General features: G+C 53.7%; 2 protein-coding genes across 2 annotated transcripts in view; both read left to right on the top strand.

Annotated features, from left to right (window-relative positions):
• Positions 1-7080, top strand: part of LOC117888476 (cAMP-dependent protein kinase catalytic subunit alpha-like) — a 104837-nt gene extending 97757 nt beyond the window's left edge. The window contains exons 4-7 of the mRNA XM_034791913.1: positions 4114-4209; positions 4451-4546; positions 5823-5964; positions 6945-7080. Of these exons, the coding sequence (XP_034647804.1) occupies positions 4114-4209; positions 4451-4546; positions 5823-5906 (276 nt within the window). The 3' untranslated portion in view covers positions 5907-5964; positions 6945-7080. The remainder of the gene's footprint in view (positions 1-4113; positions 4210-4450; positions 4547-5822; positions 5965-6944) is intronic.
• Positions 7081-15349: 8269 nt separating this feature from the next.
• Positions 15350-15892, top strand: part of LOC117889018 (atherin-like) — an 8800-nt gene continuing 8257 nt past the window's right edge. The window contains exon 1 of the mRNA XM_034792821.1: positions 15350-15889. Within this exon, the coding sequence (XP_034648712.1) occupies positions 15650-15889 (240 nt within the window). The 5' untranslated portion in view covers positions 15350-15649. The remainder of the gene's footprint in view (positions 15890-15892) is intronic.

The raw sequence follows: 15892 nt of genomic DNA on the forward strand, positions 1-15892 counted from the left end.
TCAGCCTGAGGTTAGTGGGTTGTAGCGACGAAGAGTCATCAGCTCAGAGAAGGCTGCAGGATAAATCACAGCCCCTGCGGGAGCCTGGGGACTAGGGTGATAGGCATGTTAGCAGCAGGCAGTGCTGGCAGAGTCGTTTTCTTGGGGCCCCTCATCGTTCTAAGGTTAAATAGCTTTGATCTCTTGCCCCATGTCTGCAGAAGCTGCTACAAAGGAAATGTCACCCCTGCTCCGTGCCATGTAGCTCTCAGGTGACACAGTAGCAGTGGGGTCAGCGGCCTCTGTTACACAGGCTGGCTCGCTGAGCCAATCGATTCTCCTACGACAGCGTAAAATAAATACCTGAATCCGCGGGTGTAAATGTGGGAGAATTTTGTTGAAATCAATGCGACTGCTCTGGATTTACCCCACTGAGCTAGGAGTCTGGCCTGGTACGTGCTGACTGGGTCCCATCAAGGTACCACTAGGGTGTTGGGGCCTGTTTAGTTGGTAAAGGGTCAGAAAGGTCCATGTCACACAGACCAGAACTGCCTGAGCAGGGAGACCAGGGACGGGCCGCGCTGCCAAGTCTGAGCTCCCTTCATCCTCTTAGAGACAGCAGGGTTCAGGCATTGTTCCCCATAGGCTCTAGGGCAGTGGTCTCCAAACTTTTTTGATCGCGCACCCCCTGTGGCGCCGAAGCCAAAAAAAAAAAAAAAGAAGCATTCCTCCTGATGCGCACCCCCAAGGATCCTCTTGTGCACCCCCTGGGGTGACCACTGCTCTAGGGCACCCACCCTTACCCTGCTCCTGGGGCTCAAGGCGTAACCCTCTTAAATTAGGCACCTAGCCTCACCGTTCGTGGGCTCAGGGCGTCACCTCACACTCTGCGGGTTTGCAGGGCCTTTTCCCAGGGAAAGAGCCTCATACAGAAATATCCTTAACCTCTTTTTATTAACAGTTACTGTCACAGACTCACAGGTCGTGTCCACTCTTGGCCCTGTGCAGTCCCTGGGGGAACCCCCTTCAGTGTGACAGCCCTTCTCGGGGGTCCAGTCTCTCTCGGGGGTTAAGCCCTTCCACCTCCTGGAACCACACCTCTCTGAGCCTTAGCACACCTGTCTCTCGCCGTGGGCCCCCTCAGGGAGTCCACTCGCTCTGAACCCCCAGGGCCTCCACTCCCAGAGGGAATAACGCAACCCCTGTTCTCTAAACCGGAGTGAGACTCAGCCAGCGTAAAACAGGAGGGTTTATTGAGTGTCTGAACACGGCATAGGAAACTCTCTGGGCCCTCAGGCCTGCCCTCCCTCAGCACAGCACATCCAAGTCTCCCCTGCATTCAGGTGGGCTCTGCCTGCTCTCCCTCTCCAGCCCAGAGCCCCCCTGCTTCCCAGCTGGGCATCTAATATCACCTCCCCCAAGTTCTGCCTCTGTCCTTTGTCTTCCGTCCTGGTAAACATGATCGCCTGGGTCTCCTCTCCTTTCAGCTGTCCTGTGGCTGGAACCGCCTGGTCAGGTCAGTGAGGTCCTCTCTTCACGGCCCATTATCTTCCCACCGGCCAGAACCAGAACTCCCGAGCTGAGACTCCTGGTCACCAGTCGCTGGGGTATCCATTCTCCAGGCCATAGGCTGGGGTCCCAAGTTCTGTCCCTGGTCCTCTGTAACAACAAACTCCCTCTCCTATCACCTCGTTAAACCAGTAATACCCAGGGAAACTGAGTCCCACCCCCTCTACATGCAAACCATTGAAAAACCCAAGAAAACCCCCCACTTCGTCACAGTTACCAGAACAGAATACAGACGCTACTCGTACAAAGCCCATCACTCCCAATAAGGCAGATGAATTTTCCCTGCTGGCCAGTCAGGATCAGGTCGTCCTGGTACTCCAGCTTCTGCATGGTGTCATTGGCAGTGTGTTGAGGTCTGGCAGCTCTGGTCTTGGTCTGTGTCCTGGAGTTGGTTCCCAAGAACTTCCTTTTGGATCCCAATTTATATAGTGAAACTTGAGTCCTGCTTAGCTCTACCTTAACCAATCAAGTATTACAAAATAATTCTCTGACCAATCCTAACGTAGTGTGAAACAATTCTTTACCCAGTTGTACGCCACCATCTTAGCTGATGTACACCTGGCAAAACTAGTTATGTAACAGAAACTATCAAAGAACCAGACAGATAAACAATAGAGAAGTGGGGACCAGCAAGGGAAAACAATCAAGACGTAGAGATTTCACACCCACACTGCCGCTAAGTGATTCCTTTGAGCATCCTAAGATCTGTTTCTTTGCCTGGTGATGCTGGGCACTATTAGGACAGGAGCCTTCTTACCAGCCCGGTATTCCATTGTTCTGATATAATTTAGATGGAATGTGAGGATGTTACTTTCTGCTTCTTGGCTCCTGCTCTCCTAATCTGGCTGCAGAAAAAGGCCTCCGACCGTACAGCATTGGGTGCTCAGCCCATGCCCCACCTGGACCCTCGCTCCAGGGCTAGCTGGAAATTCACCCTGGGTCTGAGGGCAGGGGCAGTGGTCTCCACTGGTGCGTGCATGGGTGCTGAGTCAGGTAGGGTCTCACTAGTGGAATGGCTTTGTTGGGCTCAGCGGAGTTCCTTCGGAGGCTGCTCTGACTTTGAAGCCTTGAGGGAGGATGAAGCCAGCCTGGTCAATTTCACACTCTGCTTTTGAGAAGTTTCACTTCCTGCTTCTGCTCCTCTGGGGTATCTGACCTGGCGGCAGGTTGGGTTTCCCCTTTGATCATAGTCGTCGCAGCTGGGAAATCCCTCTTGGGCCTGCCCGTCCCTGCCCCTAGACCAGAGGTGTGGGGAGGGGTTGGATTTCCTAGGGCTCTAGCACTAAATACTGCAAGCAAATAAAGCTCACGTCCTCCCATTAGTGAGTCTATTCCCCAGCTGCATCTGTGCAGCAACTCCCACTGCAGGTGTGTGCCTGGGATCTTCGGCACCACAGCACAGCCCCTCTGGCCCTTGAGCTAAAAGAGTAACAGCAGCAGCTGGCGGCAATAGTAGGCTGTTATCTCGCAGGCAGCGGGTGCAGTGCATTGTGTGCTATGTGGAAGCCAGGCCAGTGCATCAGGCTCCCTGGAGACGTGTGGAGTTAGCGTCCTGAAAGGGATGGGGCTAATAAAGGAGCAGGGGTGTAGTGAGCAGCTTCATCCCGGTGTCGCAGGCGCTGACAGAGGGTCAGAGTGGCTCTGTCCTTTGCACTCCATTGCTGCTGCATTTCCTTGTAAGATAACTCCAATCTGTACATGGTGATGGAATATATCCCGGGCAGGGAGATGTTCTCCCACCTACGGCGGATCGGGAGGTTCAGGTGAGCGTTGCCATGGGAGCCAATGTTGGGGACAGTGTCGCTAATGGTTAGAGTTGGGTGGCGGTTAGACGCCTGGGTTGTATCCCTGGCTCAGGGAGGACAGTGGGATCTAGCACTTAGAGGAGAGGGACTGGGAGTCGGGACTCCTGGGTCCTATTCCTGCCTCTGCCATTCACTCCTTGTGGGAAGGGGGGTAGACTCACTCTGTGCCTCAGTTTCCACAGCTGTGAATTTGGGATTTAGTTCAGTAGAGAACTAGACCTTTTATCCACTAGTAGCATCTGCAGCGACGCTGGCTTTGATCCTCATGCTGCAGGGCGTGACCTGATCCCCCAACTGGGGCTGGTCAGGAAAGGATTCCCCATGGGGAGGGCTGCTGAGGTCTTCTGCCAGCACTAGCCACAGTCAGTGGCCAGGGATGCCAGGGCTAGATGGAGTCAGGCTGGATGGAGCTGGGGGTCCATGGGTGTGTTTGTTGAGGCTAGGGGGGAGATGCTGGTCTGGGAGGGGCTTGTCCTGGGTTGCCAGGCTGGATGGAGTTAGGGGTCTAGAAATGGGGGTGGGATGTGTGTGCTAGGGATAGTGGTCTGGCTAGGGCAGATGGGGCCACCAGGCCTAGAAGGGTTGGAGCATCTTGCCTGGGGTTGCCAGGGTAGATGGAGTCAGGGACCTATAAGGAAGGTGAAGGGCGGCAGGGGGCTGAGGGTGCTGGGCTGGCTGAGGGGGCGGATCTGGCCCGGATGTCCACGTTCTCCTCCCACCTCATTGCAGTTAATCTCATGCCCGGTTCTACATTGCTCAGATAATCCTGACTTTTGAGTATCTGCACTCGCTGGATCTCATCTACCGAAACCTGAAGCCAGAGAATCTCCTGATAGACCAGCAGGGCTACATCAAGGTGATGCTGCCACCCCTCCCCCACTCCTTCCCTTCCCCATCCCAGTGCTGGCTCCTGGCTCCCTGCAGTGTTCTCCTCTCTGCCTAAGTCTCTCTGCTGCCATCCCCTTCCCAAAACCAAGACACCCCCAGAAACGTAACGTTGCCAGAATACATCAATCATCTGCTCCGCCCCCTTCCCTTCCTGCTGTCACAGCCTCCAGGCTGATCCAGCTTCTTACCTCTCTGTGGTTTGGCTGCAGGTGACTGATTTTGGTTTTGCCAAGCAGGTGAAAGACCGGATCTGGACTCTGTGTGGGGCCCCGGAATACCTGACTCCCGAGATCATCCACAGCAAGGTGAGCTGGGGAGGGCCTGTCCTAGGATGACCGGATAGCAAATGTCAAAAATCTGGATGGGGGTGGGGAGTAATAGGTGCCTATGTAAGAGAAAAAGCCAAAAATCAGGACTGTCCCTATAAAATCAGGACATCTGGTCACCCTAGCCTGTCCACTGCCTGATCTCTAGCTGATCCCTGGCCACCAGGTGGTTCCTCCCACCCCCCAAGTGTACGGTGCGTGACCCTGGTCTGCTTTCCCCAAGCAGGGTTATAACGAGGCAGTGGACTGGTGGGCCCTGGGCGTCCGGGCATCCTCCCTTTCATGTACCCCATTCCCCCTACACCCCACACATAGACCCTCCCTCACCACGTACCCCTATTTCCCCAACACATGGACTCCATCCCCCACCCCACCACCATTGTGGTCCCTGTAACTCTCATGGGGTATCCTAGAACAGGTGTCTTTGGTTTTCTTATACACTGTTGTGAGTTGCAAAACCCTCCATAACCTTGCTACGTTGCAAGACTAAACATTCCTTAAACACATCAGTCATCTCCAGGCACTGGTAGAGCAGTCATCGCCATAGTAACCAAGAGCCCATAATATTCCTCTGCCCACCCCAGCGCCTTCTTGCCAAGGATCTCCAAGCACTCGTGTTGGACACGGTCAGCTTTAAACCTAGTGGGGTTTAAAAAAACAAAGTTGTGTGGTCTAGTGGGTTCTGTTCCTGGTTCTTCAGCCTGCTGAGTGACCTTAGGCAAGTCACTTCTCTCTGTGCCTCAGTTTCCCCTTATGTAAAATGAGGATAGTGATGCGGCAGCCCTGCTTTGAGATCTGTGGAGGAAAAATGCTCAATAAGAGCTGGGGGGCAGCTGCTAATTAACCATTTCAGCTCCTGTGTCAGTCCTCAGTAGCGCCCCCACTTCTTGTCCACTCATTCTCCTGGAGTGTTTTTAAAGGGCTTGTTATTTATTATTAGGTGTATTATGATAGTGCCTACAAGCCCCAGTCATGGGTCAGGACCCCATTGTGCTAGGTGATGTACGTATTACGTGTATTATGGTAGTGCCTAGGTGCCCAGGGGTAGCCCAGGGCCCCTCTGTGCTATGGGACTGTACATTACTAGGTGTATTACGGTAGTGCCTAGGTGCCCAGGTGTAGCCCATGATCCCCCTCTGCTAGGGACTGTACATTATTAGGTGTATCTATGAATCTAGCCATGAGGGCAGGGCAGGTAAAAGCCAAACCTCTGTTTCTCCTCCCCACCCTGGGTCCCGTTCCCTTCTCACTTCAGCTCGGACCTGAAGGACCTGCTCCAGAACCTGCTGCAGGTGGACCTCACCAAATGCTTTGGCAACCTCAAGAACGGAGTCAATAACATCAAGAACCACGAGTTGTTTGCTACCACTGACTGGATCGCTGTCTACCAGAGGAAGGTAGGAGGGCGGCGGTGGGCAGAGGAGAGCCTGGGTAACTTCCACATGCTTGCAGCCTCCATCAGCAGGAATTGAACCTGGGATCATCAGTGCCCAGGCCTCTAGGAGCGCATTGGTTACTGGGACTCTGTAGCAGGGTGTTGTGGCTGGGTCCAACCACTAGAGGGAGATTTGCTCACCCAGCATTTGTTTAAAGCAGTTGTCTCCAAAGTAGGGGATGCGCACCCCAGGGGGCATGCAAGAGGATCGGATCCTTGGGAGTGCACGGCAGGAGGAGTGCATCAGGCGGGAGTCCAAGCGGCTATTTTTTTTTTTTTTTTTTTTGCTTCGGAATGGCAAAAAAATTTTTTTGCATGCTCAAAAAAATTTTATTGATAGGGGTGTGCGATCAAAAAAGTTTGGAGACCACTGGTTTAAAGTATGGAGCCTTCGGCCACCTGTTTGTAACATGGTGGCAAAAGCATGGTCCTTCCCCACCCCCTGAGGATAACAGCCTACTACTGCTGTTGCTAGCTTATGGCATTTATTCTTCCAGCTCAGATGGGAGAGGGCTGTGCTGAAGGTCCTGATTAAAACCCTACTGATGATGCAAGTGGGGGCTCTTACGGGGATCCAAGGGGCTCATGAGCCCCTGCCCTTCCCTGATTGCTAAGTGAGAGGAGGGGATTCTGGCTAGATAAAAGGGGGCTTGAGGAGATGCTGATCCTGTGTCCCTCATCTGGTTGCTGAGGGTCCTGATCCTGTATCCCTTAAGAGTGCTGGGAGCCCTGATCCTGGGCTCCTAAGCGGGGTCATGGGCTTCCCTTCCATGATTGCAAAGTGTGAGGGTTTCTGGCTGGATTGGGGGGGAGGGCTGATCCTTCTCTGCCTTGTTACAAAGTTGGGGCCTAATCGTGCCCCCCAGCAGATCCAGGAGTGGGGGGGGGATACAAATTGATCCCTCACCTCGTCCCCAACCTCTCCCTCCCCTCCCTTTGCAGTTGGAAGCTCCCTTTATACCAAAGTGCAAAGGTCCCGGCGACACGAGTAACTTCGACTACGAGGAAGAGGCGATCCAGGTCTCGATCACTGAGAAGCGCGCCAAGGAGTTTGCGGAGTTCTAGGACCAGTGTCCCCTGGGAGGGCACAGGCGGGGCGGGGTTGGAGTTGATCAGCAGAAAGACCAGAGTTCCTTGCCTATGTGTCTTATTTTTGTGGGTGGAGGGGTAGGGATTTGCCTGGATCTGGTTTGGGGGTGTAGTGGGGTGATCACCCCACTCTGGCCCTGAAAGGGTAAAAGCGGCCCTGGACAGGGCTGCAGCAGTGTAAAAGGGATTAAGAACAGCTGGGGAGGCTGAGTGGGTAGCTGACCACAGCTGTGGCTGACTTAATGAGGGCCCAGCTGGCCATTATAAGAGGGCAGTGGGCCAGAAGGACAGAGACTCTCTCTAGTCTGTTGAGAGGGAGAGACCTACTGCTGGGAGCTGAGCAGGTACTTAGGCTGGAGCAGGACTAGGGGAAGGTCATAGGAGCTGGGGATCTCCGGCCTGGAAACCCCCCCAGGCTGCAGGCCTAGTGTTAGGCCAAATAGGTACTGGGGTTGCAGGGGCAGCTCTAGGGTAGGCAGAGGCAGCAGGTCCAAACCCTCCTTGCCAATGATGAGTGGCAATTATACTGCAGTCTGCCCCAGTGAATAGGGCCTAGATGATGACTTGCAGTAGCCATATACTGAGGTGAGGTGGGAATAGTGGGTTGGGGGTTCCCTGTGGAGGGGAGATCTAGCGAGACAGTGGGGTACTGCTAGGGGGAAGCCTCCAAGAGAAAGGGGCCCAGTGGCAAGCAGGACATCAGCCTGCAAAGGGCGCATTGACCGCTGGAAAAGCTAATTCCCGAGACGACCAGGAGGAGGCGCCGCAGGGGTGAGTCTCACCTCGCTACGGGGGGAGCAGGACACCCCTTATTCTAAACCTAAATTCTAACTAAATGATAGTAGAGAAGGGCAGGAGACTAATTTATCCCATGTGCACCCCTGATCTCCCCCCCCCCCCCCCGGGGTTTAAACACCTCCCCCCCCCCACACACACACACACACACACACTGCTCCCACTGGTTACTTTCCACCCCCTCACACTGATCTGGTTACCCCCACACTGCTTCTCAATCCACACATGCTGCACCCCCACCATCCTGGCCAGCTTTATTGGTGGCTTTTAGTTTTTGAAGGGGGTGCGGGGGGCGTATTTTGCCATCAAATCCCACGCCCCCTCCCCCCCAGATCTTCATGGCTATTTGCAAAGGCTTCTGTGAGCAGGGTGTGGAGCAAAGATGCCTCAACACCCACTGACATGGCAGATCAACATCCTGGCTTCCGGAATAGCTTTGAATCCCCCCACCCCCCAAGGGGGAGACAAAATCCCGGCCCCCCACTTCCACTCTGAAAAGAGGAAGAAGGAGGGAAATCTCATTTTATAAACATGGGGGTTGGGCTTTTTTATTATTTATTATTAAAAAATAAAGTACATTAAACCTTATTTTCCGTTTGGGGATGTGTGTGGGGGAGGGGGAAGGTTTTAAAAATCCAGGTGTGGGGCTGGGCCGGGCTAATTTACCCTACATCAGCCCCCACCATCCATGGTGACACCTCTCTTCTCCTCCTCCCCCGCCAGGAATTCTTACTCTCCAAGCTTTGAATGTGTCCAGGTTTTAGCAAGGAAAAAAAAGAGAGATCTGTTTTTTTCAGGTAGAAACTGACAGTATTTCCCCACCCCCACCCCTGCTCTCTGTGAGGCCGGCGGGGGAAGATCTGGGGGTCGGTTATGGGCTGGAATGGAGGTGCTGGGAGAGGGAATCTCGCTGGTGGGTTTTGGATTTTTAGCTCCCTTTGGAAATAAAATGCTGCCTTTTGAATCTAGGCTGTGAATGTGAGCTGCCCCCCACCCCCACCCCTTCTTTGGCCTGTCCTCTTGTGTGTCGAGGTGGGGGTTGCAGGTAGGATCTGGTTCTGGGGCACTTGGTTATTTTCCCCCAGGTCAGTGGGGGCTTATACACTCTTCTCCCTCCCTCCCCCCATAGGCCAAATGGTGCCCTGCAGAAATAACCTTAAAGGATTTTCTGGTGGGGGGGAAGGGTTCCCCTTACCCACAATCCTCCTGGGGCTCCATTCTGCACCTCTGATTTTATGCTGTCGATTTACATTTTAAGATGACAAGGCGGGAGGAGAAACCAGAAAATGGGGAGGAGGCAAGGAACACAGGATACCAACTAGACCCTGATCTCTCTTCCCCCTTCCCCCCCCCACACCTGACTCTGAACTGCCCCCCCTCCCCCCCCAGGGAGTGACCCCATTAGATCTGTGGTCAGGTTGGAGGGGTGTTAAGCCATGATTAGCCCCTCCAATGAGAGATCAGCTGGGAGGGGGGTGCTGATACCTAGCCATGATCCTGCTTTATTTATATTAATCTATTTAATCTATTCATTACTGACCCCGGAACCAAATGTAGGAGTGGGCTGATAAAGTTTGTGGATGACAAAGTTGGGAGGTATTGCCAATTCGGAGAAGGATCGGGATATCCTGCAGGGAGATTTGGATGACCTTGTAAACTGGAGTAATAGTAATAGGATGAAATTTAATAGTGAGAAGTGTAAGGTTATGCATTTAGGGATGACTAACAAGAATTTTAGTTATAAGCTGGGGACGCATCAGTTGGAAGTAACAGAAGAGGAGAAGGACCTCAGAGTCCTGGTTGATCGCAGGATGACTGAGTCGGCAATGTGACGTGGCCGTGAAAAAAGCTAATGCGGTCTTGGGATGCATTAGGCGAGGTATTTCTAGTAGGGATAAGGAGGTGCTAGTTCCGTTATACAAGGCACTGGTGAGACCTCATTTGGAGTACTGTGTGCAGTTCTGGTCTCCCATGTTTAAAAAGGATGAAATCAAAGTGGAACGGGTATAAAGAAGGGCCACTAGGATGATTCGAGGAATGGAAAAATCTGTCGTATGAAAGGAGACTTGAGGAGCTCGGTTTGTTTACCTTAACCAAAAGAAGGCTGAGGGGGGATATGATTGCTCTCTTTAAATATATCAGAGGGATAAATACCAGGGAGGGAGAGGAATTATTTCAGCTCAGTACTAATGTGGACACGAGAACAAATGGATATAAACTGGCCGTGGGGAAGTTTAGGCTTGAAATTAGACGAAGGTTTCTAACCATCAGAGGGGTGAAGTTTTGGAACAGCCTTCCGAGGGAAACAGTGGGGGCGAAAGACCTCTCTGGCTTTAAGATTAAGCTTGATAAGTTTATGGAGGGGATGGTTTGATGGGATAAAGTGATTTTAGTCAATAGGTCAATAACCTACCATCGCTGGTAATTAGTAACAATGGTCAATGATGGGATATTAAAAGTTACTACAGAGAACTTTTTCCAGAGGGTCTGGCTAGAGAATCTTGCCCGCATGCTCGGGGTTCAGCTGATCACCATATTTGGGGTTGGGAAGGAATTTTCCTCCAGGGTAGATTGGCAGAGGCCCTGGAGGTTTTTCACCTTCCTCCACAGCATGGGGCAGGGGTCGCTTGCTGGAGGATTCTCAGCGATTTGAAGTCTTTAAATCATGATTTGGGGACTTCAACAGCTGAGTCAAGGGAGAGAATTATTCCAGGAGTGGGTGGGTCAGCTTTTGTGGCCCGCATCATGCTGGGGGTCAGACTAGATGATCATAATGGTCCCTTCTGACCTTAGAGTCTGAGTCTATTTGAGAGGGGAGGGGGCTCTTGTTCTATTCATTTACTTTTCCTCCTGTTTGATTCTTTACTTATCCTCCCCGCCCTCCCCCCACCCCTAATGCAGTGGTGGTCCTGTTCTAACCCCCCAGCCTGTCCCCCACTGTGTGTATTCACCAGCTGGTTGAATTTCTTGTTTCTCTCCGGGGTGGAGGTGTGTGAGCTTCTTTTGGTTTCATAGATAAATTATATATATATATTATAAATACATGAGCACTGTCAGGGGCGGGGGAGCCCTGGGGCTAGTCCTCCCCCTAAAATCCCCCTTTCCCACAAAGAAGCTTGAGAGTCCCATCTAGAGGGTGGGGATCATCTGCCCCGCCCTGGGAAACACATCTGTGTCCTCCGACAAACCTTGTTTCACTGGAAAAAACAAAACAACCCCCCCCCCCCCCAGCCCGCATTTCCTCTCTAACAGTGTGCTTTGTTGTAAACATATTTGAAACAATTACCAATAAAGTTTTGTTTAAAAAAATAAAATCAGACTGGAGTGTGGGCTGTTCGGCTCTAGGGGACAGTTGTTGTTGCTGTGATGAGCCAGGAGCTGTTCCTCTCCCCGGAGGCCCAAGGAGTTCAGGGATGTGGCTGGGGTGGGGGGCTGGCGGCTGCCATTAGTGGTACCTGAACTTGCCTTGAGTTGGCAGCCCAAAGGAACAAGTGTCTGCGCTTAAATGGGGAGGTGGCATCTGGTTGATGGATAAACGGGCATCGCAGGCAGCTGGGGAGAGGTTATTTTATCGCTGTGTCTGGCGGGGGGGGGGGGGGGCGACAGCTGTTGGAATGCCATGGCCAGGTCAGTGGTGCCCACAATTCGAGAAGGAAGGTGAAAAAATTGGAGAAGGGCAGAGAGTTGCCATAAGAATGATTAAATGGGGGGAAACCTGCCTTATCCTGAGACACAAGGAGCCGTGCCGTGCCGTGATCCCTGTCTCGAAGTACCTAGGGGAATAACTCTGTGATAATGGGCCAGTCCCGCTAGCAGACAAAGGTCTAAGGAGAGCCAGTGGCTGGAAGCTGAAACTAGAAACATTCAGACTAGGGAAAAGGGCAGATTTTTAATCGGGGTGTAATTAGCCATTGGAACAATTCACCAAGCATCGTGGTGGATTTTTCATCACTGGCGCTGTTTAAATTGAGATGAGAGGTTTTTCTAAACTATCTGTTCCAATTCCAACAGAAGTTGATTCAGGGAAGTCCTGTGGTCTGTGTTACGCAGGTCAGACAAGGTGCTTGCAGTGGTCCTGTCTGAATCGATAATCTAGCCATTTCTGAGGCCAGTGCAGGAGAGTTGAACAGGCAGGCTGACCCCGGTGTGCAGGAATGCAGTGCGCTAGCAGCGGGGGGATTGCCAGAAGCAGAATACTTCCAACTAAATGTGGATATGTGCACACCTTCCTTATTGCAGGGAAACTCCTTCCATGTGTGTGAATCTGCTTCCAAAGAGGATCAGGTAATGAGACACCAGCTAATTCCCGGGGGGGGAGGAGAGAGAAGAGAGGAAACCCCTGTGAATGAAAGGCAGTTTATCAGGAATAAAATGTAAGTGAGCCCTTCTGTACAGCCCCTTGCACAAGGGGGTTCCAAGTGCAATCGGGCTGAAAACCGATTGTGTTTTGTGAAAGAATTGGAGGGTTTCAAATTTGTTCCCATTCTACATTGGAGTGAGTCAAAGCAGGACCTTGAACCTGGGTCTTCTACAGCAGAGGTGAGTACACAAATCACTGGGATACTGGGGGGGGGGGGGGCTCATTTTGACCTGAGAAACCTTTAATTGAAACCAATCTGTCCTTGAAAAGTTTTGTTGTCTATAAATCCGCATTTTTCTGGCATAAAACTCCTGCCCAGCTCTGCCTCGAGCCGCCACTGCCTGTACAAAGGAGCACGGCTGCAATTTTTTAATGTAACCTTCATATTGTTACTCGTAGCAACCTTTGTGCTCTAGGCTGACACTATTTGTGTGTGGGGATTTTTTTTTCCTTAAAGTACCAGTCACCAAATCATGCAAGTTTGATTAAAAGGCAATTAGGGCTTGTCTGCATGGGGAAATTTGACTGGAGTCGCTATGTGCTACTGTAGCTCTTTCAGTTAATTTCCTCAAGTGGAAAAACCCTCCCTGTCTCGACCCCTTCACTACAGAGGAAAGCTTGAACCAGGTGACCTTTTAAAAGTTCCCCATAGCAAGAAGTGAATAAAAACACCCTGCCAGGTATTTATAAAATCTCATGATTTAGACGCCAATCTCAAGACTTGGTTTGAGGCCCATCATTATTTTTTACCAGTTGGGGTTGGCATCACTGCAACTACAGGAGCAAGGCAAATAGCCTTCCTAGTTTGCCCAGTTTATGCTTTGCAGCATTTTCTCTGGTCTCTGTTGCTGTCCGTCTATGGGCAGATCCCCGTTTGTCTGGTGTGGGTCTTGAATGAGTGCGGGGTGCCTAAAAAGGGAAACATGGCTGTAAAAATTGCCAGAGGATTTTGGGTTGGGGGCGGGTATTGGGCCTAAACTACTTCTAGTTCCTTTTTTAAAAATCAGAGATTGCACTTTAAAGACCGTCAATGTGTGTCAGGTATGATCCCCCTCTTACAGCGTGGAGCATACACAGAACCCAGGCGTCCTGGCTTCCAGCCCTTCCCCGAACCACTAGACACCACTCCTCTCCCGCTGCTGGAAATAGAACCCAGGAGTCTGGATTCTTCAAGTCCTTTTCTCCACCCCGTCTACGTCCGCTACATCTCTGCAGACTGTCCCTCTCCACCATTTTGGATGCCTTCCATGATTAGCCCAGCAGGGCAGCTTCAAGCATGGCCGCTTCTTAATCCACCCCCCATGTCAGAGGGCATAGGACTGATCATGTGACTGGCTACTATTTTCAGCAATGCCAAGGGACCATGTTCTAGTGGTTAAAGTGGGGTGCATGAGTGTGGGGGTGGGGTTGTGTGCTAGGACTCCTGGGTTCTATTCCCAGCTCTGTGAGGGGATCTACTGAATAAGGCCAGGGCTGTTAGAGCTGGGAGTCAGGACTCCTGGGTTCTAGTCCTGGCTCTGGGAGGGAAGTGGGGTCTGGGAGTTAGGGTGAGGTGGGACTTGGAAGTCAGGACTCCTGGGTTCTGTGTCACCAACTGTGTGACTTGAGCCCTTCTCTCTGCCTCATTTCCCCATCTATACCGTGGTGTTAACCACGGCTGCTGTTCTCACCTCAGCCCCCAACTTCCTTCATCGTGCCTGGCCTCATACCCCAAGCTGTCCTGCACGGAGCTGTGCCTGGCACCATCCCACGGGCCGTTGGTTGAGGCTGGTAGCCAGATAAGAAACTAGATCCTCAGCTGGCATCAGACTTTCATCTCTGTTGACTCTAATGGAGTGGTGCCGATTGACACCAGGTGATGCCAATGGCATGATGTCAATTGGGAATCTAGGCCCCAGCTATCTGAGAGCCAGGTCTGGCTGCCAGGTAGCTCCAGATCTGCAAATCCAAACCAACAGCCATGGGGCTGCACCCTCATGGTGAACAGCTCTGTGGCGTTTTCAGCTGTTGCCGGCCAGCCCTGGAGAGAGGCAAAGCGGCTGATGCCGGTCTGCCAGCTGTGCTGTGAAATCCTGCCACCAGGGGAGTGGGCAAGCAGCAAGGGCCCTGCAAGGGCTTTCAGGCTTTTACTGCTACAGTCCTGGGCCCTGGCAGCTGTTTGGGACTTGGGCCCTGTGTCTCATCAGAAGGGTTCTCTTCCCCCCCGCGCTTAGGAGTTCAGGCTCCCTGGCTCATTTGAGCCTGTGTGACACTAACCAGGCTGCAGCCAAGAGAGCTAATGTGAGTTGCTTGTATCTGAGGCTATGGTGGTTCATCTGCTGGGAGCCAGAATGAATTGCAGCAAGGGGGCCCCTGAGGGAGCAGAATGGGGGGCAGCGGGTAAGAGTTCAATTGCTACCAATACTGTCCCCTAGGGGAGAAAGGCTCCTGTGTCCCATTCCTGTCCCCCACCCGCTGGGCACCCCCTAGAGGAATAGAGCACCTCTGTGCTCTGTTCCCCACCCTTCTGAGCCAGCCTTGCTTAGCTGCACCCCTGCTAGATGAACCCAGGGTTACTTCATCTGAGCCCTGGGTTGTTGGGGGGGGGGAGGTATGGAAGCACCCCATGACTCCCCCATACCCTAAAGGGGTGACCAAGCCTCCACCACTGCTGCTCTGCAGTGCCACCACAGCCAGCTGCAAGCAGGGACGTGGGCCCAGCTCCCCCGTGTGGGAAGTGGGGTGATGGGGACTAGCTCAGCTCGCCGGGAGGGGGGCAACGGGGGCAGGGACTGCGGTGCGATGGAGGCAGGTGTGGGGAAGTGAGCAGGAAGGGAATAGGGAAGAGTTTGCTGTCGGTCGGGGTGAGGGGACGTGGTGTGGATGAATGCTGGGGGGGCGTTGAAGAGGGAGATGGGTGAGCAGTGGGGACTGTTGTTGGAGGTCAGAAAGGCAGGGGGTGAGGGGCCGGCCTGGAGGGCGGAGTGCCGGGACACACGCAGGACTCGGAACTCGCCGGCTCCACCTTAAGCGGCCGGGGGAAGGGAGGTTGCGGGCAGCGGCGCCTCCTTAAGCCGCGCGAGGGGCTGCGGGTCCCGGGCGGCGGCGCGTGCGGCGGGGAGGGAGGGGCTCGCGCTGCCTGCCCGCCCGGGACCAGCCCGCGCGCCACCGACTCCAGCTGCAGCCGCGGCAGCGCCCGGGGAGCCCGGCCGGGGGATCGCGCCCGGGGGAGGAGTAGCGACCCCGCGCGGGCAGGGGGCGGCGCGCCGAGCCGGTGCAGCGGGGAGCGCCAGAGGCGCCGGGACCGTGCAGCCGCTCCCAGAAGGCCCGCGGAAGGAGCCGGTGCAGCGGACGCAGCCCCGGGGGAGGGGAGGCAGCGAGGCGGTAGCGGCCCCGGCCGGGCGAACAAGGAGGCGGCGGCGGCATGGCCGGGCCCCCGCCACCCCCGCCGGGGCAGGAGGCGCCCCGCTACCAGGAGTGGATTCTGGACACCATCGACTCGCTGCGCTCCCGCAAGGCGCGGCCGGACCTGGAGCGCATCTGCCGCATGGTGCGGCGGAGACACGGGCCGGAGCCCGAGCGCACCCGGGCCGAGCTAGAGAAGCTGATCCAACAGCGCGCGGTGCTGCGAGTCAGCTACAAAGGCAGCATCTCCTACCGCAACGCC

Source organism: Trachemys scripta, chromosome 16, assembly GCF_013100865.1.
Source record: "Trachemys scripta elegans isolate TJP31775 chromosome 16, CAS_Tse_1.0, whole genome shotgun sequence".
In the NCBI taxonomy this organism is placed as follows: domain Eukaryota; kingdom Metazoa; phylum Chordata; order Testudines; family Emydidae; genus Trachemys; species Trachemys scripta.